Raw genomic sequence first — 25566 nt, 5'->3', positions numbered from 1 at the left:
TGGCGCGTACCGGCCCGTTGCGGCTCACTTGGGTAGTGAATAGTCGGATGGAAGATCTTTCTCTCTGTCTTTCCTCCTCTCTGTATATCCGGCTTTCCAATAATAATAAAATCTTTAAAAAAAAAAGAAGCAGTAAAATTGAGGTTAGCCTAGTTGTTTTCTGTTTTTTGACTAGAGACTTTTTTTGCTCTCTATTTTAGGAAATAGAAGTAGTTTATTTCAGTATAATGATATCATTTATTGTGATTCTATATTATTAACAATGTACCAAATATACCTTAGTTTAATTCAATCGTATTTGCAGCATACGTGGTTGTTACTGTTTGTTTTGTTTGTTTTCTGGCTTGCCTTGTATTCAGGGTCAAGAGAGTGATTCATCAGAGACCTCTGTGAGAGGTCCCCGGATTAAACACGTCTGCAGAAGAGCTGCGGTTGCCCTGGGCCGTAAACGAGCTGTGTTTCCTGATGACATGCCCACCCTGAGTGCCTTACCATGGGAAGAACGAGAAAAGATTTTGTCTTCCATGGGGAATGATGGTAGGTCTAGGGGGATCGGCTTTGGAATCCAAGTAGACCTCTGATTTGTTTACTCATCTTTCTGGAGGTGCCAAGTAGGCACTCCATGTTTAGTCCAGTTCTTCCGTGAAACAGATATGGGAGGGGATTAAGTGCGTGAGGATCTTATTAGAGGAGATTCCAAAGAACAAAAATGGGGACATGGTCAAGGAAGACTGGGGAGTTGTGGGACTGTGATGAAAGCCTGACCCCTGTGAAGGAGAGAAGGGTGGAAGATTGGATGCAACCTTTCTTAGATTGCCATGAGCTGTATCAGAGGAGCCTCATCTCCACGGGTCAGCCTACCTTTGTGTCACTGCTGTTCTGAATCACTGCCTGGGAGCAACCCATGGTAACAGTGACTTGTCTGCAATGCTGGCTTTCAGAGCTCAACAGCTGAGAGCCTTGTTCAGTTAGGTTTGCTGGAGGTTGACGTTTAAGGCTCATTCTCATGGCTGCCATGTATATAGTTAGTGGGTTTTTGTTGTTTAAAGATTTAATTCTTACTTATTTGAGAGACTGAGTTACAAAGAGAAAGTAAAAAATAGGAAAGAGAGATCTCCCATCTGCTGGCTCACTCCACATGTGTGAAATGGTTAGCACTGTGCCAGGCTAAAGCCTGGAACTGAGAGCTACTCCCACATGGGTGCAGGAGTCCAAGGACTTGGGCCATATTCCAGTGCCTTCCCAGACACTTTAGCAGGAAATCGGGCCTGATATGGAGCAGCCATGCCAGGTGGGTGTTGGTATTGCAGGCAGCAGTCTAACACTCTATTTCATGATGCCAGCCCCTGCCATATAGTTATAAAATGCTAGGTAGATACTCAAAGTGAATTTAGAGATTTAGAGAAACGATAGACGCTTTCAGTTCATCTTTTTTTTAAGATTTATTTATTTTTATTGCAAAGTTAGATATACAGAGAGGAGAGACAGAGAGGAAGATCTTTAGTTTGCTGCTTCACTTCCCAAGTGGCCACAACTGCCGCAGCTGAGCTGAACCGAAGCCAGGAGCCAGCAGCTCCTTCTGGGTCTCCCACGTGGGTGCAGGGTCCCAAGTAGAGCCATCCTCTACTGCTTTGCAAAGTGACAAACAGGAAGCTGGATGGGAAGTGGAGCAGCTGGGATTAGAACCGGTGCCCATATGGGATCTCGGATTGTGTAAGGCGAGGACATTAGCCACTAGGCTATCGCTCTGGGCCCTCAATTCATATTCTTATTTTATATTGTTTGCTTTTTAAATTTGGATTTGAGCTCTCACCAACATTTAGATTATGGACATTTTTAAATATTTAAGTAGTTCTTTAGGGCCTGGCATATTAGTGTAGCGGTTAAAGTCCTCTCCTTAAAAGCACCAAGATCCCATATAGGTGCTGGTTCTAATCCCAGCAGCTCCACTTCCCATCCAGCTCCTTGCCTGTGGCCTAGGAAAGCAGTCGAGGATGGCCCAAAGCCTTGGGACCCTGCACCCATGTGGAAGACCCAGAAGAAGCTCCTGGCTCTGGGTTTCAGATTGGCTCATCTCCAGCTGTTGCAGCCACTTGGGGAGTGAACCATCGGATGGAAGATCTTCCTCTCTGTCTCTCCTCCTCTTTGTGTATCTGACTTTGTAATAAAAATAAATAAATCTTAAAAGAAAATTTAAGTAGTTATTTAAAGCAAGCACTGAATTCTACATATAAACAACTTTATTGTAATGTATCCCATTTTGGGAGTCCAAATTAAAATCAAGTTTGAATGAATCTAGTGATGTATAGGGACTGCAGGATGTCCCCCTTACTCCTGAGAAGGGCTTAGCCACTCCTGCCGAACTAATGACATCTTTCCCAAACAGACAAGTCATCGATTGCTGGCTCAGAAGATGCTGAACCTCTTGCTCCTCCCATCAAACCAATTAAGCCTGTTACCCGAAACAAGGCACCTCAGGAACCTCCGGTAAAGAAAGGACGGCGATCAAGGCGGTGTGGGCAGTGTCCTGGCTGCCAGGTGCCTGAGGACTGTGGTGTTTGCACTAATTGCTTAGACAAGCCCAAGTTTGGTGGCCGTAACATAAAGAAGCAGTGCTGCAAGTGAGTGGTGCCTTGCTCCGAGGTGTTGACCTCTCAACCTGAAGGGTGCTTGTTTTTCCCTGGTTTGTTGCAGAGATGCCTCAGGAAGCTGAATGTGGTTATATCAGATCTCCTGGGAGTTGCAAGATTACTTGCAGAGCTGGATTCTGTGATGTGGTTAGAAGTGGGCTGTGCTGTCGGGCAGCACTGTTTGCTTGAACATTCTACGATAATGAATATGTTCTGTATATGCCCAGTGTAGTCTGGCAGCCATTAGCCACAATGTGGCCATTGAGCATGTGACATGTGGTTAATGTGACTAAGAAACTATGCTTGGTATTTAATTTTACCATGTCAGTGCAATTCTGGAAGAGTTCTACCAAAAACTTGACCAATTGAGGCATAATATTTCTTTGGGTCAAGTGAAATCACTTTTACCTTTATGATACTCAGGACACTTTTGAGATATTTGTATAAATCTCTGTGTTCTCCAACTCCTTCTTAGAATATTATTATGTTTATGAAATTTTTACGATTTAATTTTTCATTTCTATGAGCATGTTTTTAAAAGGTTCATGAATTTTTCATTTGAAATACAGAGATAGAAAGATAGAGATCTTCTGTTTGCTGGTTCACTCCTTAAATGCCCGCAGTAGCTGGGACTAGGCCGGATCAAGCCAGGAGGTTGCAGCTCAGTGTGGATCTTGCCTGTGGGTGGCACTGACCCATGTATGCAATCCGTTATCTGCTGCCTCCCCATATGTGCATTAGCAGGAAACAAGAATGGGAAGTAGAGTCAGAACTTGGACTAGGCACTCCAGAATGGGATGTTGCTGTACCAGATGGCATGTTAACTGCCTTAGACACTTGCCCCCTGTGGGTCAGAAGGATTTCATAAACAGAAATTTTGGTGGGTGAGCATTATGCAAAGTGCTGTGCAAGGAATAGATATTTTCCATATGTATTTGCTGAATGATTGAATAAATGTATGACACTAGTTATTAAAAAGCTTAATTGGGAGAAATGCTGCATTATTTAGTTCAGGGGAGACAATTTCCAGGAGATGATCAGTACTTTGATTCGGTCTTAGCAAGAATCCTGTCTTTCTAGTAGAAGATGTGGGACAGTTCACAGATCCTGTATGGACAAGTGATAGCAAGCTAAAATTGCACTAAATGTAAGGGTTGAAATGGTGAAATTTTGGATTCAAACTAAATTTGAATTTCATTACATTTAAATTAAAGGGTAAATTCCGTAAGTTAGAGCCATCAGGTATGCCTACCTATAGCATTGTAGTGATAAATAAAGGCCTTTCTGGATAATTTGAGTATACATTATGACTGTTAATATCATAACAAGCAGTGCTGATTTGACCCCAAGAAGTACTAAGTGATCATTTGTGTGTGGTGCTGGTCAGTATTGATTTATAAGAAATTTGAGCTCCATTTCAGAATATTTTGTTAATTGTTCCTTCTGGAGCCTCAGGGTGGAAAAAATTGCTATTAAAGGATCTGCAGGTTCAAATGTAACCTGAGTGACAAGCAGATTTTTGCAGCTGTCAAAATGAGCCTGAATAAAAATTCACTGATTCTTGCAGACAAGAGACCACTTGTTTCAATGACTTCTCTCATAAATATAACTTACACAGTTTATTCTTTATCCTAGGATGAGAAAATGTCAGAATCTACAATGGATGCCTTCCAAAGCCTATCTTCAAAAGCAAGCTAAAGGTAGTGTTGTTTAAAAGGGAATTCCCTAAACGCTCCCTGCATTAGTGCTGTTAGTCATGAACATGCAGCAACAGAGAATACTCAGGTTTTTAAGTATTACTCTTCCCAGTGAGTGGTTGAAACAGGGTGATAGATGCCTGAGGGTTCATTTGACTACACTACATATTTTGGGTTACATTTCAAAATTTCCATAAGTTTAAAATTTATCAAAGAATTATAGTTTATCTTACTCCTTAGAGCAATAAAAGCATACATGTTTCATCTGCTTAGCTTGGCATTAACTTTTTTGAGCTTTTCAGTACCAACTAACTGCAGGAAGCTTAGAATGACATTATGTCATATATGTATTCTTCTGTCTTACTTTACTTTTTTGAATATTTACTTATTTGCTTGAAGGACCAGGGTGACACAGATCTTTCATCTGCTGGTTCCCTCCCCAAATGGCTGTAGCAGCCAGGGTCAGACCCAACTAACACTAGGAACTCCATCTGGGCCTCCCATGTGGGTAACAAGGACCCAGTACTATCTTCTGTTACCTTCCCAGGCGCATTAGCAGGGAGCTGGGTCACAAATGAAGCAGCTGCCACTGGAATTGGTACTCTGAATGGGATACTGGGGTGTTGAAGGCAGCAGCTTAACTTATCATACCACCCCAAACATCTATTTTAAATAAATAGGTGACCTAATAGAAAATACTATTTTTTTCCTCTCAGCTGTGAAAAAGAAAGAGAAAAAGTCCAAGAGCAGTGAAAAGAAAGAGAGCAAAGAGAGCAGTGTGGTGAAGAACGTGGTGGACTCTACTCAGAAGCCTACCCCTCCAGCAAGAGAGGAGCCTGCCCCAAAGAAAACCAGTAGTGAACCTGCTCCCCGAAAGCCCACAGAGGAAAAGAGTGAAGAAGGGAACAGTTCTGCCCCGGCGCCAGAGTCCAAACAAAGCACCACCCCAGCTTCCAGGAAGTCCAGCAAACAGGTCTCCCAGCCAGCACCCGCCATCCCCCCTCAGCCCCCCAGCACGGGACCACCGAGGAAAGACGTTCCCAAGACCACTCCTAGTGAGCCCAAGAAGAAGCAGCCTCCACCACCACCACCAGAAGCAGGTGAGTAGTTAGGGAGACAAAGTCTCACCAAGGCCCCCGTGGCTCAAATGGCATTTAGGAACCAGAACTGGGTAACTTGAAGTGTTCCATTCAAGAACATTAGCTGCCTTCTATATAATAATAAAGAAATGAAAATTTTAAAATATATATATTCACACACAGTAAATTGGAGATAATGTGTTAGTGTTCTCTTTGAAGCCTTGCGTGTTTTGGTTTTTCTAATGTCCCTCTCTTCAGAGGCCACTGAGTCTCACAGTAGTTGCTGTCAGCTTCTGACCACAGTCTCCTTTGAATCGTTTAGGTCCAGAGCAAAGCAAGCAGAGAAAAGTGGCTCCTCGCCCGAGTATCCCTGTGAAACAAAAGCCAAAAGAAAAGGTAAGGGGGACAGATGTGTTTCTCTGCCACCTCTCACAGATGTGTCCTGTTCCGTGGGGAAAAGCTCGACATTTCTGTGACCAAGTGAAACCTCATGCTGATAGCAGTGGGGTTCCTGAAGATGAGTGAACTTTTGGTTTTGTCTTGGAGCCCCTTGTCTTTTTGTCTCTTTCCCTCATTGTTCTTTCCCTTGTTGCTCTACAGGTTCTTAGCCTAGGAATGTGCCTGTTGCACAGGCCATTTGGCCTGCCTGTTTTTTGCCTCCCCTCACAGGATTTGTTTGTAAAAAATGAATTTCCTAGTGTCCACTGGTTTTATTTGCTATGGCTAGAAGAAGAGAGGGGCTTTAACAATCCCCAGGTGACTTTTTGGTTGGGACGCTTAGGTTGGGAACATGGTTTCCAGATCTGTTGACAAGGTTTGTCTTTTGCATTGCACAGCACCAACATGCTGGCCTGTTGGGCGTGCTTTTGTTCTCTGAGCTGTCTTGTGTCTCCTTAGGAAAAGCCACCTCCCGTCAGTAAGCAGGAGAATGCCAGCACTTTGAACATCCTCAGCACTCTGTCCAATGGCAATAGTTCTAAGCAGAAAGTCCCAGCAGATGGAGTCCACAGGATCAGGGTGGACTTTAAGGTAAATGTGTTTAGTGATCACATACTGCAAGGGCGCTTCAGAAAGTCTGTGGGAAAAAGGAATTAAAAGACAAGCTCATTTTAGTGCAAATATATTTGGAAATCCTTGCAAAGTACATATTTTCCACGAACTTTTTTGAAGACCCTTTGTACACAGACGTTAAAGAAAATGGGGTGACCAAAGGTGTTGAAAGAAGCAATCAGCATTGACTGGGGAGTGTTTTAACAGGATGGTAGCAAGTGGGCTTGGGTGTGGGAGAGAGTTTGTCGAGAATTGGAGGCCATGGTGTCTGAAGTGACTTTCATTGAAATGCTCCTGGCCACCCCAAGCACTGTCTGAAGAAATGATTCTCTCACGTGGGAACAGTTAAGCCATGGTGATTGCTTGAGTTAACAAAAACTGTAAAGAAAACTCAGTCCCACTGTATCTTTGCAGTACATTTAATATGAATTGAACCCATACGTGAGTCTCATAATAGTTTGTGTCTGAGATTAAGATTTTTAGAAGCAGTTATTTCAGGATTCATTGAATACTGTTAACATTCTGGTGTTACTTCTGATGATTTTATACTTTTCATCCTTATTTTCAACCCCAGGCTGTGTCATTTTAAAGCTCTCCTAAGTGACCTTTCTCTCTCTTCCCAGGAGGATTGTGAAGCGGACAATGTGTGGGAGATGGGAGGCTTAGGAATCCTGACCTCTGTTCCTATCACACCCAGGGTGGTTTGCTTTCTCTGTGCCAGTAGTGGGCATGTAGAGGTAAGGCCTCTTTGTATCCAAAGAGAGTATATAGTAATGAATTATTTTACTGAGGAAGAAAGAAATTATTATGTTTTGTTGATGTTTAGCAAGTACTATCCCATTTAAACCAACTAAGGAAATGTTTTTGAATTTTAGAGATTGTAGGAAAAAATCTATGTATTTGAGTAGCAAAGTTACCACATGAGACATTCAGCAGTTGAGGCCTTTGTTGAGGTGCAGCACGTTAAGCTGTTAAGTGTTGGTTTGAGTCCCTACTGTACCGCTTGTGATCCAGTTCCCTGCTGATGCACCTGAGAAAGCAACAGATGATGGTTCCAGTGCTTGCAGCCCTGCCATCCATATGGGAGACCAGGCTCCTGGCTTTGGCATTAGCAAGAAGTTGGAATTGGAAGCAGAACCAGGAGTCAAGCCTAGGCTTTCCAATATGGGACACAGGTTCCCAAGTGGCATCTTAGTCAATGCACTTAGCACCTGCCTCATTAATGCATTGTCAGTGAAAAATGTTCCTATGGACTCCTAAAACACAAAGTGCATAACTAGGGTAGAGTTGGTATTTTCTCTATATACATTGTGTGACAGACATACTTCTCTGTTTCTCTTTTTAGTTTGTGTATTGCCAAGTCTGTTGTGAACCCTTCCACAAGTTTTGTTTAGAGGAGAATGAGCGCCCTCTGGAGGATCAGCTGGAAAACTGGTGTTGTCGTCGCTGCAAGTTCTGTCACGTTTGTGGGAGGCAGCATCAGGCTACAAAGGTACCACCCACTTGGAGTATTAGTCTGTCTCCACTCTTCATTGCTGACTTCTATGTTAGGATTCGCATGTATATTCTTTCTTTTATTGAATTATCAGACTTTTGAATGTAATCAACTGCCCATTTTTGTGTTTTAATGTTGGGAATATAAGCAGCAGATAAAATTGCAAGTTGGCTTGATGAGAATACTCATCCCTAGATGCCTTGCCTTTGTCAGGAAATAACTCTTGAGTTTTCACTGGAGGAGAACAAGGTCACAGGGAATTTGAACTACTATAATGGTGTACTACTTCCTGAGGAGAGATATGAAATGGCATGCCAAGTAGACGATGCTTAGTCAAAGTGAAGAGATACCCACCTTTTTGCTGTTGTTTTCTCCTACAGCAGCTGCTGGAGTGTAATAAGTGCCGAAACAGCTATCACCCCGAGTGCCTGGGACCAAACTACCCCACCAAACCCACAAAGAAAAAGAAAGTTTGGGTGAGTACCCAGTTAGGCTGATTTAAACAGAATTGCATAACTTATCATGGGAATTTCCTCATTTAAGGATATCAGCATAACAGCTTTTTTTTTTTTTGGTCTCATTATAAGGAAATGTCTCAAGGAAAATTCACCCTTTTAAAGAAATCAGCTATAAAAATGGATTGTGGTTGAGACCTTGTTAAAAATAAGAAGAGATACCACAAATAAATTCCTACTGAATTTTTCTCCTTTACTAGATCTGTACCAAATGTGTGCGCTGCAAGAGCTGTGGATCCACAACTCCAGGCAAAGGGTGGGATGCACAGTGGTCTCACGACTTCTCACTGTGCCATGACTGTGCCAAGCTCTTTGCTAAAGGTACTCCGGAAGCTACTTGTGTCTGACTACTGTATTCCTGCCTCTGTTCTCTGCATATTTAGGCATATTTAGCAGACAGGAGTAAAATTTGGTAATTTGTGGGTAGATTTTATTACAGCTGCTTACACAGAAATGCCCTAAGTGAGTAGAGCCAAGTGTGGCAAGCACATGTCTCCTTCACACTTGATCTTAGCCAAAAGGCCAAAAAGCAGTTCATACATTTCCTCATTTCAGAAACACATTGATAGGGAATTCAGATGTTTTAAATCATGTTGGAAAAATAATTGTAATCAACACATATTAACCCATAGTTTATTGACCTAAGCGAAGACCATATAAAGTCCAAATCCTTTGTAGATCAATTTAAAGACGTTCATTAATGGGCCCGGCGGTGTGGCCTAGCGGCTAAAGTCCTCGCCTTGAACGCACCCGGGATCCCATATGGGCGCTGGTTCTAATCCCGGCAGCTCCACTTCCCATCCAGCTCCCTGCTTGTGGCCTGGGAAAGCAGTCGAGGATGGCCCAATGCATTGGGACCCAGCACCCACATGGGAGACCTGGAAGAGGTTCCTGGTTCCCGGCTTCGGATCAGCGTGCACCGGCTGTTGCGGCTCACTTGGGGAGTGAATCATCGGACGGAAGATCTTCCTCTCTGTCTCTCCTCCTCTCTGTATATCTGACTTTGTAATAAAATAAATAAATCTTTAAAAAAAAAAAAGAAGTTCATTAAGTAGATACATAAAAGTCTTGGGGATACCTGGATAAAGCAAATCATGAAGGCTGTATATATTGCTGAATTTTCAGAGGTGCTGCCCTAAGCTGTTAGTGTAGAAACAATCCAAATGAGGAATGGGATTCAAGGAACTGTTTCTTACTCCCAAGCGCCACTTCATTTTAAATTTTTAAAAGTTTCTTTTTAATGTTTAACAGAGTTTGTTCTTCCATTCTTTTTCCATTATGTTGAAAATCTACATCATGGCCTGTTATAAATGGGTCTCAAGAAGACAGTGGCATGTCTGAATCTTTATGCTGTTCTGCAGGTGTGTTCGTGTTCCATAGTAAACTGATGTGCTGGCACTTGTGAGGGAGTCCAGAGGATAGGTTTTGGATCAGGTTGGCAAGGGTGCGGAAGTCAGGGGCTTCCGAAGTGTTGGTGTGTGAACTCATAGCACTGCTGCAAATTTTGCTTTCAGGAAACTTCTGCCCGCTCTGTGACAAGTGTTATGATGACGATGACTATGAGAGTAAGATGATGCAATGTGGGAAGTGTGATCGCTGGGTCCATTCCAAATGTGAGAATCTTTCAGGTACAGAAGGTTGGAGTCTTTTTTATTACAGTTTCCTTCTCCCTAGGTCTGCCACACGTACAGCCCCCAGAGCACTAGAACCCTAAAGTTATGGTAGGATTGTCACTTGAAGTCTTTTCAAGTGTTTTTCTTGACCTGTAGCGTAGGTGACATTGAGTTAAGTTTATACTTATTTATCTTGAATACCTCCTTTGATTTATTTGCTGTCCCTTGTGAGTACCATAACCTGTCAATTCTCTGTTAACCAAATCCTTGCTTAGTGTTTAATAGTATCCCTTTTGGAGATAATATGTATGATATCCTACAAGTTACTAATCAGTGCAATTGCTTACATGCAGCTTTTAGAGTGATTTCAGTTACCTCTGTTCCCACTCTCCCTCTTCCCTGAGGACATGCTCATTGTAGATTTGCTTGTCTTAGATGAGATGTATGAGATTCTATCCAACCTGCCAGAAAGTGTGGCTTACACTTGTGTGAACTGTACTGAGCGGCACCCTGCAGAGTGGAGATTGGCCCTGGAGAAAGAGCTGCAAATTTCTCTGAAGCAAGTTCTGACAGCCTTGTTGAACTCTCGGACCACCAGCCACTTGCTTCGCTATCGGCAGGTAGGCCCGTGGTCTGATTTGTTTTCTGAGAGTGTTGTTCTTAGATGCTTTTTTCTAAGTGATGTGATGGAGGGAGGAAGTGCTTATTCTTGATTTAGTTTCATGGAATTATTTTGGTCATAGCTATTAGCAAAACGTTTAGAGCCAGGAATGGGACTTTGGAATAAGAAAGGTAGGGGCTTATATCTTTGAAAGCTCAGCTGTTAGAAGAAACTTGGTGTTTGCATTCTGAAGGTGATGGAAGCCAATGAAGATAGTGAAATTATCAGAGTTACTTCTGATGGGGGGAGGGGAGTGGGAAACAGGACATTATCCCGCCCTGCCTGAGTGGAGGTGAAGTGTTGGAAAGACTTAGCTAGAGGCAAGAGCGGTGGTTAGAAGGCCTTTATAGTAATCAATTTGAAAACCACTACGTTCTGTCTGTGTAAATTGGGAACTCCACATCTATAAAGTACTTTTTAGAAATATGAAATATGGTGTTAGAACTGCCACAGGATAACTTAATGTCAGAACTAGGGTGCTGTTTCAGCTTTTAGTAGAGCTCTGTTTTTTGAGTTGGAAAACTAGCTGCTCTGTAAGCTGTACTCCAGAGGAACTGCACATGGTTTCAGCTGCTTCATGTCAGTTGGGAAGTTCTCAAGCAGACCTCCAAAGTCAGCCAAGCCAAGCTCTTAGATAACAGGCTCACTGAACTTTGCTTTTCTATTTGAACAATCTCTATTTTCGTACTCTTCAAGTTTTATGCTATGAATAATTCATATTAGATTGATTTTCATAACATTTGGATGAAATCCTCATTTTCAGTGTTGGATAAAAGAAACGTATCTTTCCTGGTAACAGGCTGCCAAGCCTCCGGACTTAAATCCCGAGACAGAGGAGAGTATTCCTTCCCGCAGCTCCCCAGAAGGGCCCGACCCACCAGTTCTGACTGAGGTCAGCAAGCAGGATGAACAGCAGCCTTTAGATCTGGAAGGGGTCAAGAGGAAAATGGACCAGGGAAACTACACATCCGTGGTACGTCCCCATGGCGCATGTCAGTGCCTCAAGCACCAAGTTAGCTTCCTTGGGTCTCTGGGGGATGAAGTTGGATGGAAGTAAACCAAAAAGTGATCTATATTGGGTTTTGAAATGCCATGTGGCTTTAGGTAGGTGCCTAAGCAATGAGTTACTTTAACTCTGTAGTTCAGAAGAAGCATTATAATATGCTGATGTCTTTAAGATGGTTGTTTAATTTCGATTTCTTCTGAGTTCTCTGAAAATTATATTAAGAGAAAGCCAAAGAACTGTTTATGGGAGAATGCTAATATGAAGTTTGTTGGCTTTCCAATTTGAGATGAGATCTGAATAATTCTTCCTGGGGTATTCATTTGCAGATGGATACCCTTTAATTTTAGGATTTTGATAATGTATAGGAGGTTCTGGCACAATGGCCTAGGGGCTCCACTTCCCATCCAGCTCCCTGCTTGTGGCCTGGGAAAGCAGTCGAGGATGGCCCAAAGCCTTGGGACCCTGCACCTGTGTGGGAGACCCAGAAGAAGTTCCTGGCTTTGGATTGGTGCAGCTCCGGCCATTGCGATCACTTGGGGAGCCAATCATCGGACAGAGGATCTTCCTCTCTGTTTCTCCTCCTCTCTCTGTATATATATATATCTGACTTTGCAATAAAAATAAATAAATTAAGAAAAAAAGGGTGTATAGGAAATGTTCCTTCATTAATGCTCTCAATGTTCATATTTGCTACTCAGTTGATTTTTCATTTTAATCGAAATAAAAAATTGTGTTCCTAATTGGATACCTTGCTATGATACAGCTAATTTGTTTATATTCTTGCCTTGTTAGCCTAGCATCCCTTGATTGCCACAAGTTAATTGTGAATCAAATCTCAAAGGCCTCTGCCGAGGAGAAATTACACTGCGTTAAAATAGGGTGTGAGTTTTCTATTAATATGTATGCTGAATGATTAAGGAGGAAAGAGGAAGTAGCTTTGAGATCATCATATTTCATAATTAATGTTTTGTTTTTACATACAGTTGGAGTTCAGTGACGATATTGTGAAGATCATTCAAGCAGCCATTAATTCCGATGGGGGACAGCCAGAGATTAAAAAAGCCAACAGCATGGTCAAGTCTTTCTTCATTCGGGTGAATACTGTTCATAGTTCATATCTCTAAAGCTCACCTGTGAATACAATACGCTTGTTGTCTTCTGCTTTTGCTTTTCCCTGTATAGAACAAGCACATGATTAATTTGCTCCTCTAGTTTTGAGGAAGGAAGTTAATGAGGTTGCTAGACTGGATGGCTTTTTCCTTTGCTGGCCTGAAATTTTTGTCACATTGACAGAGAAGTTGGTTTCTATATGGTTTCCAAAGCATATTTACATTTTGTTTTTTTTTTGCTGTTGTTTTAGCAAATGGAACGTGTTTTCCCTTGGTTCAGTGTCAAAAAGTCCAGGTTTTGGGAGCCAAATAAAGTATCAAGCAAGTAAGTAGATTCAGTATTATGTTTTTTCTTGCTTTTTGTATGGAGATCTGAGAGGTCTCACATTTATAAATGGAGATTTCCTAAAAGATTTTTTTTATTATTTTTTACTTTTGATGTTGTTTACATAGTTGACAAAGATACATGCCCATGAGGACCACTGATCAGGGTAGGGAGAGTCAAGACATGGGGGAAGGTGGGTGGGACAAATGCTTCTAATTTTCCTTCTCTTTATGGAGGGATTTTAATATTAGAAATGAATCCATTGAAATTCTGTCAGTGCTAGTGTAGAGACAAGATGCAATATTTGCTATTGTCTGTTGCCTTTTTTTCCTTTTACTTATCTATTAGGTATGTTTCAGGGAACTTGGTTTTAACTTGTAACAAATATGTGGCATAAAACTGTGTGGCAGTCTTGTTGTAATTGTGTCATATCTTACTTCAAATAGTGCTCTCTGTTGCTCTTGATTCTCCATATTAACCTTAAATTGTTGTTCTAGTAAGTGCGTTTGATTTTTGCCAGAGTGATTTGTTTCTGGAAGTTTAACCTCAAGTCATGTGTTGAGATTATATTGTTTTATAAGATATTAAACTCCTGTGTACCTAGGCAGTTCGCAAACTTTGTGATTTGTTCTTACATCCTGTGAATGGCCTATGCATGGGACCCCAACATGATAACATCAAGAATTTGATTGTTTTGTGCAGTTCTAGGTTTATTGTAGGAGTTCAATAAATACTTGTTGAATCGATTGTTTCCAGCAGTGGGATGTTACCCAACGCAGTGCTTCCACCTTCACTTGACCATAATTATGCTCAGTGGCAGGAGCGAGAGGAAAACAGCCACACTGAGCAGCCTCCTTTAATGAAGAAAATCATTCCTGCCCCTAAAGCCAAAGGGCCGGGAGAGCCAGACTCACCGACTCCACTGCATCCTCCGACCCCTCCAGTTCTGAGTAAGGCACCAGACTGAAAAGTCATTCTCCATTTTCCTCTTCATGTGAACAGCTGTCCTTGCGATTCTAAATTAATACACTTGGACATCAAAGAGAAATTTCCAGGTCACCCTAAAATGTAATAAAAATCGGTAGTGTTGTTTCCCTTGGAGTGTTAATACTTGAATATTGTAACATAAATGATGAGATAGCACTTTTTGCAAGAGTTTATTTTATAGGCTCTAGGCTATTTAAGCTGAGTTTTTTTCCTTTTAGAAATCAGACATATTAAAAAAAAAACAACTCAGACATACGATTGCCAATTTTAACTATGTGTCTTTCGGGTTCCAAGGTACTGATAGGAGTCGAGAAGACAGTCCAGAGCTGAACCCACCCCCAGGCGTAGAAGACAATAGACAGTGCGCATTGTGTTTGATGTATGGGGATGACAGTGCTAATGTAAGTACTGGGGGGATACGGGGACCTAGTTATTATATGTCCCAACTTAACTATTTATTCTTTGTGTCTACACTTGATGACATGTGATACTTGGAGGTTATTATAAATGATTTAGTTGACTTAAAGATGGATTGTTGGGAATGGGCATTTAGCCTAGAGGGTAAGACACCCTCATCCCGCATCAGAATACCTGGCTTTGATTCTCAGATCCAGCCCCTGACTGCAGCTTTCTGGGAAGCAACAGGTGATGGCTCAAGTCATTGCGTTCCTGATTACACTGCTGACTCCCAGCTGGCCGCTGTGAGCATTGGGAGAGTGAACCAGTTGATGAGAGGTTCCTCTGTCACTCTCTTCTCTCTGCCCTTCAAATGATAAAGGAAAATAATTGTTTTAGTGATTTACCTTAGATTAACTTATTGATGTCTAACGATTTTTACTGGAAGTTCCTCCATAAGATATGATGGAAGTCAGTAAAATATAAGTTGCATAGTAAGTAGCTTGTGTTTAATGGAGGACGGCAGAATGGCCAAGAGCCCTGCTCTGACAGGCTGCCGGATACATTGCTCCACTTCACTACATGCTTGTTGATCTTGGCAAGCAGCTTAACTTCCTGATCTGCAATCTCATCTTTAAGATGAAGGTGCTGGTTTAGGGTGGTGGAGAAGATAAATGAAACGATGTATGTAAAATTTCTATTTAGTGCCTGGCACACAGCAACTTCACAATTTTGTTTCAAGTTTTTTTTAAAAGATTTATTTATTTTCATTGCAAAGTCAGATATATATAGAGAGAAGGAGAGATAGAGAGGACGATCTTCCATCTACTGATTTACTCCTTAAACGGTCGCAACGGCCGAAGCTGAGCCAATCTGAAACCAGGAGCCTAGAACCCCCTCTGTGTCTCCCACGCAGGTGCAGGGTCTCAAGGCTTTGGGCCATCCTCGACTGCTTTCCCAGACCTCAAGCAGGAGCTGGAACAGAAGCGGGGCAGCCAGGATATGAACTGGCACCCATATGGGATCCTGGTGCATACAGGGCGAGAACTTTAGCAACTAGGTTACCATGCTGGGCCCTCAAGTTTCTTAATGTACCTTGCAGAAATAGCTTTGAAATATGATTTTAAAGAAGCCAGTATACATTTTTAGGAACGTAACACTTTTTTATTGTCTAGATTTATAAAATACTCCCAACTGATGGAAAAAGTAGTTTAGAAAAGAAGGAAGTTCTTTTTAAAATAAAATGTGATTTGTTGGACCTGGCGTAATAGCGTAATGGTTAAGGTCCTCACCTTTAACTGCTGAGATCCCATATGCGCGCTGGTTCTAATCCCGGCGGCTCCACTTCCCATCCAGCTCCCTGCTTGTGGCCTGGAAAGGCAGTCGAGGACGGCCCAGAGCCTTGGAACCCTGCGCCCATGTGGGAGACCCAGAAGAAGAGGCTCCTGGCTTCGGATTGGCTCAGCTGCAGCTGTTGTGGCTGCTTGGGGAGTGAACCATCGGATGATCTTCCTCTGTCTCTACTCCTTCTCTATATATCTGCCTTTCCAATAAAAATAAATAAATCTTTTTTAAAAATGTGATTTGCTTTTGTAAAATTGAACAATTGTGTTTAAATTATATCAAGAATCAAAATCTCTTTTATTTCCCAGGACGCTGGCCGTTTGCTGTACATTGGCCAAAATGAATGGACACATGTTAATTGTGCTTTATGGTCAGCGGAAGTGTTTGAAGATGATGATGGATCCCTGAAGAATGTGCACATGGCTGTGATCAGGGGCAAGCAGCTGGTAAGAAGCTCGGGGTAAATGTGAGCAAGATGCCCTCTGAGTCTTCTGGGGTTCGTTCTGTGGGCACATTTGGCCCCACCAGTCTCCCACCATACCTCCAGAATAGCTCCCTAACCACACAGAGGCACATGACCTTCCAGCTCTCAGATGAGGGCTGCCATAAAAGTAGAAGATGAAGTGTTATCTGATGTAGGAGATAATTCCCGTATTTGAGAAAAGTGTTCATTTACTAAGGGATTTATCCAGAGTGATCTCCGAGATCTCAGGGGAATCAACATTCCACAAGAGAAAAACATGCGGTTCTGTATCTATAGAGGGAATGTAGACAGTGGCTGTTAAGTGAAACCAAAAGTTTTGCAGTAAAATTTTCAAAATCACATTCAAGGTGGTAGAAAGTGTTAGATTACAAACAAACAAAAGCTAGCATCGATAACGCAACATTGAAAAGTGTTTGGAAAACACAAACACAATGGGCAAGTTGTAGGAAACCCCCGGAATCATGATAAGTGTGTTAACCATTGAGTCTAAAAACTAGAGAGCTTTGGTGATTCCACTTAGAGGAGAGTCGCCTTGGGATATAGTAACTTTCTGTCAGGATGATGTTTTTAACCATGGGTCTTGAAAGGCTTGTCATTTCTAAATCAGTTATACAGTTTAGGGAACAAATGTTCAATATGCAGCACAAATACTAGATCAAGCTGTAATTCTTTTTTGTAGATACAGTACCTTATGGACAACGGGAGAGGGAAGATCGGAGGGGTCTTTTTGTCTCATCGTTTCTCTGTGCTTCGGCAGGTTTCCAATAAACAAATGAATTATAGGAAACCAAAATGGGGGTGATTCTGTAGAGGAGGTGGTGAATGTCTTAAAACATCTCGAAAGTCTGAACAAGACTCTTCTCTTTCTGGATTTTTAGAGATGTGAATTCTGCCAAAAGCCAGGAGCCACTGTGGGTTGCTGTCTCACATCTTGCACTAGTAACTATCATTTCATGTGCTCTCGAGCCAAGAACTGTGTCTTTCTGGATGACAAAAAAGTCTATTGCCAGCGACATCGGGATTTGATCAAAGGCGAGGTAAGAGAGCTTTAGTTGTCTTTTTTTCCCTCTTAGTAATAGACTTGACTTTTTAAAAAAACTTTTCTAGAGCAGTTTCAGATTCACAGCAAGGCTAAGGAAGGTGTAGAGCTATCCATGTGCCAGTCTTTGTCAGTATTCCCTGCTGATGCATCCTTCTCACCATACTCCATCATTTACATCAGGGTTCCTAATGGGATGTGTCTACCATTACCGCATCAGTTGAGTAGTTTCACTGTTCTTGAGGTCCTCCGTGTTCACCCATTTATTCTCCACAGCCCTGGGCAGCCACTGGGCTTGACATCATCTTCATACTCTGACCGTCTCCAACAGTTTCATATACTCAAAATCATACAGTATGTAGCTGTTCAGGCTGCCTTCAGCTTAGCAGTACACATTTACATTTATCCCCAAGTCTTTTCACGGTTTATTCATTAGTTTTTTGAATTTTCTAGGAATTCTGGGGGAAAAAGCTGAATAATGGCAAGAGAGTAAACTGTTTTGTCTTCCACCAAGGTTCCTAGCATCATGTCCTTTAATGAGAAAGTTAACTAGCAGAGGTCCTGCTAGTAATACAGAATGGTAATCTTAAGCTATGCCCCATCAGTACTATGAGTGTAACATACAGAGCAACAGCCTATTGACAGCTACCATGGGTTTTTATTTAAGGTGGTTCCTGAGAATGGATTTGAAGTCTTTAGAAGAGTTTTTGTGGACTTTGAAGGAATCAGCTTGAGAAGGAAGTTTCTCAATGGCTTGGAACCAGAAAACATCCACATGATGATTGGTATGACCTAGGCATTGGTTTAGGGGAAGGTTGTGTTATCATTGGGCCACCTTCTAACCCTCAGCTATAAAATGACCTTTCTCACTGTCTCCTCTAACCAGTTCTTCTCTCTTTGGTCAGGCTCTATGACAATTGACTGCTTAGGAATTCTGAACGATCTCTCTGACTGTGAAGATAAACTCTTTCCTATTGGATATCAGTAAGTAGCAAGAGGACAGCAGCCCCCACCTACAGTGTGCGCTCCCTGGAGCAATGTGTTCTATTAAATGCAAAGGCACCCTTGTCAGCTACTTTTAACTGCTGCTGCTAAGTAATAACATGTTTTGCTAGTTCCCTGGCTCATCAGCTTGTAGATTGGGACTAAATTAGCATTTTTATATGAAGTAAATCCTGTTACAGAATGAAAGTACATTTGGCATAATTTCACAATCATTTCCAAATAAAACCTAAATAGAAAGTACGCTCTTTTGGGATACTTCTCAATTCCACTCAAGTGAGTTCAAAAGTACAGATTATTTCTTTTCATTTCATTCCTTTTTTTTTTTTTAATTTGTTCATTTATCTGAAAGGTAGAGTTGTAGAGAGAAATTTTCCATCTGCTGGTTCATTCCCCATATGGCTATAATGGCTGCAATTGTCAAGACTGGGCCAGGACAAAGCCAAGAATCTAGATCTACATCCAGGTCTCCCACATGGCTGCAGGGGCCCAACCCTTCAGCCATCTCCGTTACTTTCCCAGGCCCATCAGCAGGGAGACAGATCTGAAGTGGAGCAATTAGGACTCAAGCCAGTGTTCAGTTTACTGGTGTTGCAGGTGGTGACTTGACTTAAGACGTTCTGCCATAGCACCAGCTCCCTAGATTGTTTCATTGCTTAACCACTTCATCCCCCGTCCTCAGTTTCCTCAGTTTCACATCTTAAAGGTACTTCTGGAAATATAATTCCCTATAATAATGAGATTCTCCAGTCAGGATTTAGGATCTTTTCCTATATGAAACAAATTGTTTAAATGTCTAAAAACCTGACAATAAAAGTAAAAATTCTCCTTCTACTTCTCCCTGTTTTCAGCTTGTACCCCAGTTATTTCTGCATGCCTGCTCTGAATATACAGTCTGCTGCACATTTACTTAGCTCTTTGCCTGCTTTGGGCTCCACTTTGTTCAGGAGATTTGAAGCAGTTATACTCTCCTTGTCTCCAGGAGCATTTTTCCCAAAGGAAACATCTTGGGTTTGCCCTGTGTTTTATGTTAGAGCCATATTTTGTGCATAGTGATCCCTCCTGATAACCAGTTTCTTAAAGCAGTTAGCATTTTTGTCTCCCCTCGGATTTTTGACATCTTATCATGTTTGGGTATGATCCAGTTTTTTTCAAAAGGCTAGGAAATACCAAGGACTAAAAAAAGGTTGAAGCAAATTCTAAGTGGGGGAGCCTAGGCTGAGTCCACATCTTCATGAACCTGAGTTTCTTTTGTCCTCCTCATGATTTTTCCCAATCTGTGTGCAGGTGTTCCAGGGTGTACTGGAGCACCACAGATGCCCGCAAACGCTGCGTGTACACCTGCAAGATAGTGGAGTGCCGCCCCCCGGTGGTGGAACCAGACATCAACAGCACAGTTGAGCATGATGAGAATAGGACCATTGCCCACAGCCCACCATCTTTCACAGGTTAGTCTTCACTCAAGGCAAGACTTGAATTCAGTTTTTGGAAGATGCTTGAAAGATGATGGAAAAATAATTTACATGAAAGGTTTCATTCGATTTCTAGTTTGGCCTTTACCTAATAGCTAATTTTGTATCAGTTCATTTGTTGATTTTAATTAGACTTTGTTAGTTAAGAGTTTTTATTTCCTACCACAGAAAGCTCATCTAAAGAGAGTCCAAACATGGCTGAGATGATAAGTCCTCCATCTCCAGACAGATCTGCCCATTCACAAGCTTCTGGCTCGTGCTGTTATCATGTAATCTCCAAAGTCCCCAGGATTCGGACACCCAGTTATTCTCCAACACAGAGATCCCCCGGCTGCCGGCCACTGCCTTCTGCAGGTAAAGGGCTTTGTCTGCCCACTGACCCAAGAAAGTCAGCCCAAAGATTAATATGTAATTCTTTCAGTCAGCTTTATCTTGATAACCTTTGCTAATTTGAAAACAGACTTTTTAGTTACCAGTAAATATCAGTAGCTCTGACATTGAAACCAACAACTTCCACACATTTCTTTGGTCTGTAACATACTTTACTACTTTCTCTGTCTTGTTCAGGAAGTCCTACCCCGACCACTCATGAAATCGTCACAGTAGGAGATCCCTTACTCTCTTCTGGACTTCGAAGCATTGGCTCCAGGCGTCACAGTACTTCTTCCTTGTCTCCCCAGCGATCCAAACTCCGTATAATGTCTCCAATGAGAACTGGGAATACTTACTCCAGAAATAGTGTTTCCTCAGCCCCAACCATCGAGACCACTTCAGATCTTGAGTCCAGTGCCAAAGCAGTTGATCATGCCTTAGGGCCACTGAATTCAAGTACTAATTTGGGGCAAAACACTCCATCTTCAAATTTGCAAAGGACAGTGGTTACTGTAGGTAGTAAATCCAGTCATTCTGCTGGCTCTTCATCTTCAGAAATGAAGCATTCCAGTGCTTCGGATGGAGCACCCAAGAGCTCCTCTTTAAAAGGAGAAAAAACCAAAGTGCTGAGTTCCAAGAATTCAGAGGGATCTGTACATAACATGGCTTACCCCGGAATTCCAAAACTGGCCCCACAAATTCATAACACCATGTCTGGAGACTCAAATATTAACAAAACCAGCACTTTTGCCGAACCCTCTTCAGTGTCATTTTCCAAAGACGCCCTCTTCTCACAACTGCATTCAAGAGGGCAAAGGAATGAGAGAGACCAACACACAGATTCTGCACAGTCAGCAAACCCCTCCCCAGATGACAGCAGTGATGTCAAAACTTTGAAGCTTTCTGGAATGAGCAACAGATCTTCTGTTTCCAATGAACACATGGGGTCTAGTTCCAGAGACAGGAGACAAAAAGGGAAAAAATCTGGCAAGGAAACTTACAAAGAAAAGCATTCCAGTAAATCCTTTTTGGAACCTGGTCAGGTGACAACGGATGAGGAAGGAAATCTAAAGCCGGAGTTTGTTGATGAGGTCTTGGCTCCTGAATTTATGGGGCAACGGCCATGTAACAATATTTCTTCTGATAAGATCGGAGAAAATGTCCTTTCTTTCCCAGGAGTTCCTAAAACTCCATCCATGCAAGTTGAAGGACCCACCAAAGAGGCACAGGCACCCCGGAAACGCACAGTCAAAGTCACACTGACACCACTGAAAATGGAAAGTGAGAATCAGTCCAAAAATGCCCTGAAAGAGGGTAGTCCTGCTTCCCCTTTGCAAAGAGAGTCAGCATCTCCCACAGAGCCACTTGCAGCCTCCGAAAGTCCTGGAGATGGCCCAGTGGCCCAGCCAAGCCCCAACAATACCTTACCTCAGGATTCGCAAAGTAACAACTATCAGAATCTTCCAGGACAGGACAGAAACCTTATGCTCCCAGATGGCCCCAAACCTCAGGAAGATGGCTCTTTCAAGAGGAGGTATCCACGCCGCAGTGCTCGTGCCCGTTCCAACATGTTCTTTGGGCTCACTCCACTCTATGGGGTAAGGTCGTATGGTGAGGAAGACATTCCATTCTACAGCAGCTCAGTGGGGAAGAAGCGAGGCAAGCGATCTGCTGAGGGACAGGTGGATGGGGCTGATGACCTCAGCACTTCCGATGAAGATGACCTGTACTATTACAATTTCACCAGGACAGTGATTTCCTCAGGTGGAGAGGAGCGTCTGGCATCCCATAGCTTATTCCGAGAGGAGGATCAGTGTGATCTTCCGAAAATTTCACAGTTGGACGGTGTTGATGATGGGACAGAGAGTGATACTAGTGTCACAGCTACGACAAGGAAAAGTAACCAGATTCCAAAAAGAAGTGGTAAAGAAAATGGAACAGAGAACTTGAAGATTGATCGACCTGATGATGCTGGGGAAAAAGAGCATGTCATTAAGAGTTCTGTTGGCCACAAAAATGAGCCAAAAATGGATAACTGCCACTCGGTCAGCAGAGTGAAAACACAGGGCCAGGATTCCTTGGAAGCTCAGCTCAGTTCACTGGAGTCAAGCCGCAGGGTCCACACAAGCACCCCATCGGACAAAAACTTACTGGATACCTACAATACTGAACTCCTGAAATCAGATTCCGACAACAACAACAGTGATGACTGTGGAAACATCCTGCCTTCAGACATCATGGACTTTGTACTGAAGAACACTCCCTCTATGCAGGCCCTGGGTGAGAGCCCAGAGTCGTCTTCATCAGAACTCCTCAATCTGGGCGAAGGGCTAGGTCTTGACAGCAATCGTGAAAAAGACATGGGTCTTTTTGAAGTGTTTTCTCAGCAACTGCCAACAACAGAACCCGTTGACAGTAGTGTCTCTTCCTCCATCTCAGCGGAGGAACAGTTTGAGTTGCCTCTGGAGTTACCATCCGACCTCTCTGTCCTCACTACTCGGAGCCCCACTGTCCCCAGCCAGAATCCTAGTAGGCTAGCGGTGATCTCAGACTCAGGGGAGAAGAGAGTCACCATCCCAGAAAAGTCTGTAACCTCCTCTGAAGGAGACCCAGCACTGCTGAGTCCAGGAGTCGATCCTACTCCCGAAGGCCACATGACCCCTGATCATTTCATCCAAGGACACATGGATGCAGACCACATATCCAGCCCTCCTTGCAGTTCTGTGGAACAAGGTCATGGCAACAGTCAGGATTTAACTAGAAACAGTAGCACCCCTGGCCTACAGGTACCTGTTTCCCCCACTGTTCCCATCCAGAACCAGAAGTATGTGCCCAATTCTACTGATAGTCCTGGCCCATCTCAGATTTCTAATGCAGCTGTCCAGACCACTCCACCCCACCTGAAACCAACCACTGAGAAACTCATTGTTGTTAACCAGAACATGCAGCCACTTTATGTCCTCCAAACTCTTCCAAATGGAGTGACCCAAAAGATTCAGTTGACCTCTTCTGTTAGTTCTACACCCAGTGTGATGGAGACAAATACTTCAGTACTGGGGCCCATGGGAAGTGGTCTCACCCTAACCACAGGACTAAATCCAAGCTTGTCAACTTCTCAATCTCTGTTCCCTCCTGCTAACAAAGGATTGCTCCCCATGCCTCATCACCAGCACTTACATTCCTTCCCTGCAGCTACTCAAAGTAGTTTCCCACCCAACATCAGCAGTTCTCCTTCAGGCCTCCTCATTGGGGTTCAACCTCCTCCAGATCCCCAGCTTTTGGTTTCAGAAGCCAGCCAGAGGACAGACCTCAGTACCACAGTAGCCACTCCATCCTCTGGACTCAAGAAAAGACCCATATCTCGTCTGCAGACCCGAAAGAATAAAAAACTTGCACCCTCTAGTACCCCTTCCAACATTGCCCCTTCTGATGTGGTTTCTAATATGACACTGATTAACTTCACACCCTCCCAGCTCTCAAATCATCCCAATCTGTTAGATTTGGGGTCACTTAATACTTCATCTCACCGAACTGTCCCCAACATCATAAAAAGGTCTAAATCTGGCATCATGTATTTTGAACAGGCACCCCTGTTACCACAGAGTGTGGGAGGAACTGCTGCCACGGTAGCGGGCACATCAACAATAAGCCAGGATGCCGGCCACCTCACATCGGGGCCTGCGTCTGGCTTGGCCTCCAGTTCCTCCGTCTTGAACGTTGTATCCATGCAAACCACAACCGCCCCTACGAGTAGTGCATCAGTTCCAGGACATGTCACTTTAGCCAACCCAAGGTTGCTTGGGACCCCAGACATTGGCTCCATAAGCAATCTTTTAATCAAAGCTAGCCAGCAGAGCCTGGGAATTCAGGACCAGCCTGTGGCTTTACCACCAAGTCCAGGAATATATCCTCAACTGGGGACGTCACAGACTCCCTCTAGTGCTGCAATGCCAGCAGCCTCTGGCATCTGTGTGCTCCCTTCTACCCAGACCACAAGCATCCCAGCTGCCTCACCTTCTGGGGATGCTGAAGACCATTATCAGCTTCAGCACGTCAACCAGCTCCTTGCCAGCAAAACGGGGATTCTGTCTTCTCAGCGTGATCTTGATTCTGCTTCTGGGTCCCAAGCATCGAACTTCACTCAGACAGCAGATGCTCCTAGCAGCGTGGGGCTGGAGCAGGCCAAGGCCTTGTCCTCAGCTATGCAAGCCAGCGCAGCCTCACCTGGAGGCTCTCCACCCTCTGGACAGCAGTTAGCAAGCCCCTCAGTGTCGGTTCCCACGAAACCCAAGCCAAAAATCAAACGGATTCAGCTGCCTCTGGACAAAGGGAACGGCAAGAAGCACAAAGTTACCCATTCGCGGACCACTTCTGAAGCACACATTCCAGACCAAGAAGCCAGTGTGACACCCCTGACCTCAGTCACAGGGTGAGAGGCAAGATGGGGCCTTTGCGGGGACCAGGGGTTGTCCCTTTGGGGAGGGGCACTCCTCTGTCCAAGTTCCATTGCTTAGGGATTTTCTGGGAGTTGACTTTGATTTTTTTTCCCTCCCAATAGTATTCTAAACAAAATTTAGTTACATCCCAGGCAGTTTATGCCTTAAGTAGACATACTTTTAAAAAAAGGATTAAATTTACTATTTTAAGATTTATTGATTTTAGAAAGGCAGTTACAAAGAGGAAGGGACAAATCTTCCCATCTGCTTGTTCATTCCCCAAATGGCCACAGTGACTACAGCTAGGCCAGGCCAGAGCCAGGAGCCTGGAACAGCATCCCAGGCTCCTTTAGGGGCCCAAGGACTTGAGCTGTTAGCCACTTTTTTCCAGGCACATTAACAAGGACCAAAAGTGGAATAACTAGGACTTGAACCAGTGCTCATATGGGATGCTGCCATTGCGTGTGAAAGCCCAACCCATTGTGCCACAATGCTGGCCTTAGAACCATACTTCTAATTACTCTTTGCTCTAATTTCAAACAGTGCTACTGTTTGCTTCCTTATGGCTTGGTTTGTTTTTGTTTGTTTGCTTTTGTTTTCGCTGAGGCTTGGGATCCTAAGGAATGACTGTTTCCATCTGGAGGGTAAAGCCTTGTGTTGTAGATCCCCTTTGAATCCTCTTTTAAAACTATAAAGCATCTTTAAAAAGTAAATTTCCAAGTCACCAGCCCTGTGGCATAATGAATAAAGCCGCCACCTGCAGTGCTGGCATCCCACAAGGAAGCCTGGTCAAGTCCCAGCTGCTCTCCTTAGGGTCCAGCTCCCTGCTAATGCACCAGGGGACTCAGCAGAGG

The 25566-nt window shown here is 43.3% G+C and overlaps 1 protein-coding gene across 8 annotated transcripts in view; it reads left to right on the top strand.

Moving 5' to 3' along the window:
• The window catches only part of KMT2A (lysine methyltransferase 2A), a 91272-nt gene that overhangs the window by 48591 nt on the left and 17115 nt on the right, over positions 1–25566 (top strand). For 5 of the 8 annotated variants that reach the window (XM_058663832.1, XM_058663827.1, XM_058663834.1 and 2 more), the window contains 24 exons: positions 360–537; positions 2387–2621; positions 4266–4330; positions 5044–5427; positions 5729–5802; positions 6304–6435; positions 7080–7193; positions 7802–7948; positions 8332–8427; positions 8667–8787; positions 9981–10103; positions 10515–10699; positions 11540–11713; positions 12730–12840; positions 13107–13180; positions 13937–14130; positions 14462–14568; positions 16216–16353; positions 17270–17428; positions 18098–18215; positions 18336–18414; positions 19720–19880; positions 20073–20258; positions 20472–24705. In XM_058663832.1, the coding sequence (XP_058519815.1) occupies positions 360–537; positions 2387–2621; positions 4266–4330; positions 5044–5427; positions 5729–5802; positions 6304–6435; positions 7080–7193; positions 7802–7948; positions 8332–8427; positions 8667–8787; positions 9981–10103; positions 10515–10699; positions 11540–11713; positions 12730–12840; positions 13107–13180; positions 13937–14130; positions 14462–14568; positions 16216–16353; positions 17270–17428; positions 18098–18215; positions 18336–18414; positions 19720–19880; positions 20073–20258; positions 20472–24705 (7589 nt within the window). The remainder of the gene's footprint in view (positions 1–359; positions 538–2386; positions 2622–4265; positions 4331–5043; positions 5428–5728; positions 5803–6303; positions 6436–7079; positions 7194–7801; positions 7949–8331; positions 8428–8666; positions 8788–9980; positions 10104–10514; positions 10700–11539; positions 11714–12729; positions 12841–13106; positions 13181–13936; positions 14131–14461; positions 14569–16215; positions 16354–17269; positions 17429–18097; positions 18216–18335; positions 18415–19719; positions 19881–20072; positions 20259–20471; positions 24706–25566) is intronic. The other 3 variants (XM_058663830.1, XM_058663833.1, XM_058663828.1) reach the window with 2 other exon arrangements.

The sequence above is a fragment of the Ochotona princeps genome, chromosome 4 (genome assembly GCF_030435755.1).
Source record: "Ochotona princeps isolate mOchPri1 chromosome 4, mOchPri1.hap1, whole genome shotgun sequence".
NCBI classification, from domain to species: domain Eukaryota; kingdom Metazoa; phylum Chordata; class Mammalia; order Lagomorpha; family Ochotonidae; genus Ochotona; species Ochotona princeps.
This window is presented reverse-complemented; position numbering and strand designations above follow the sequence as displayed.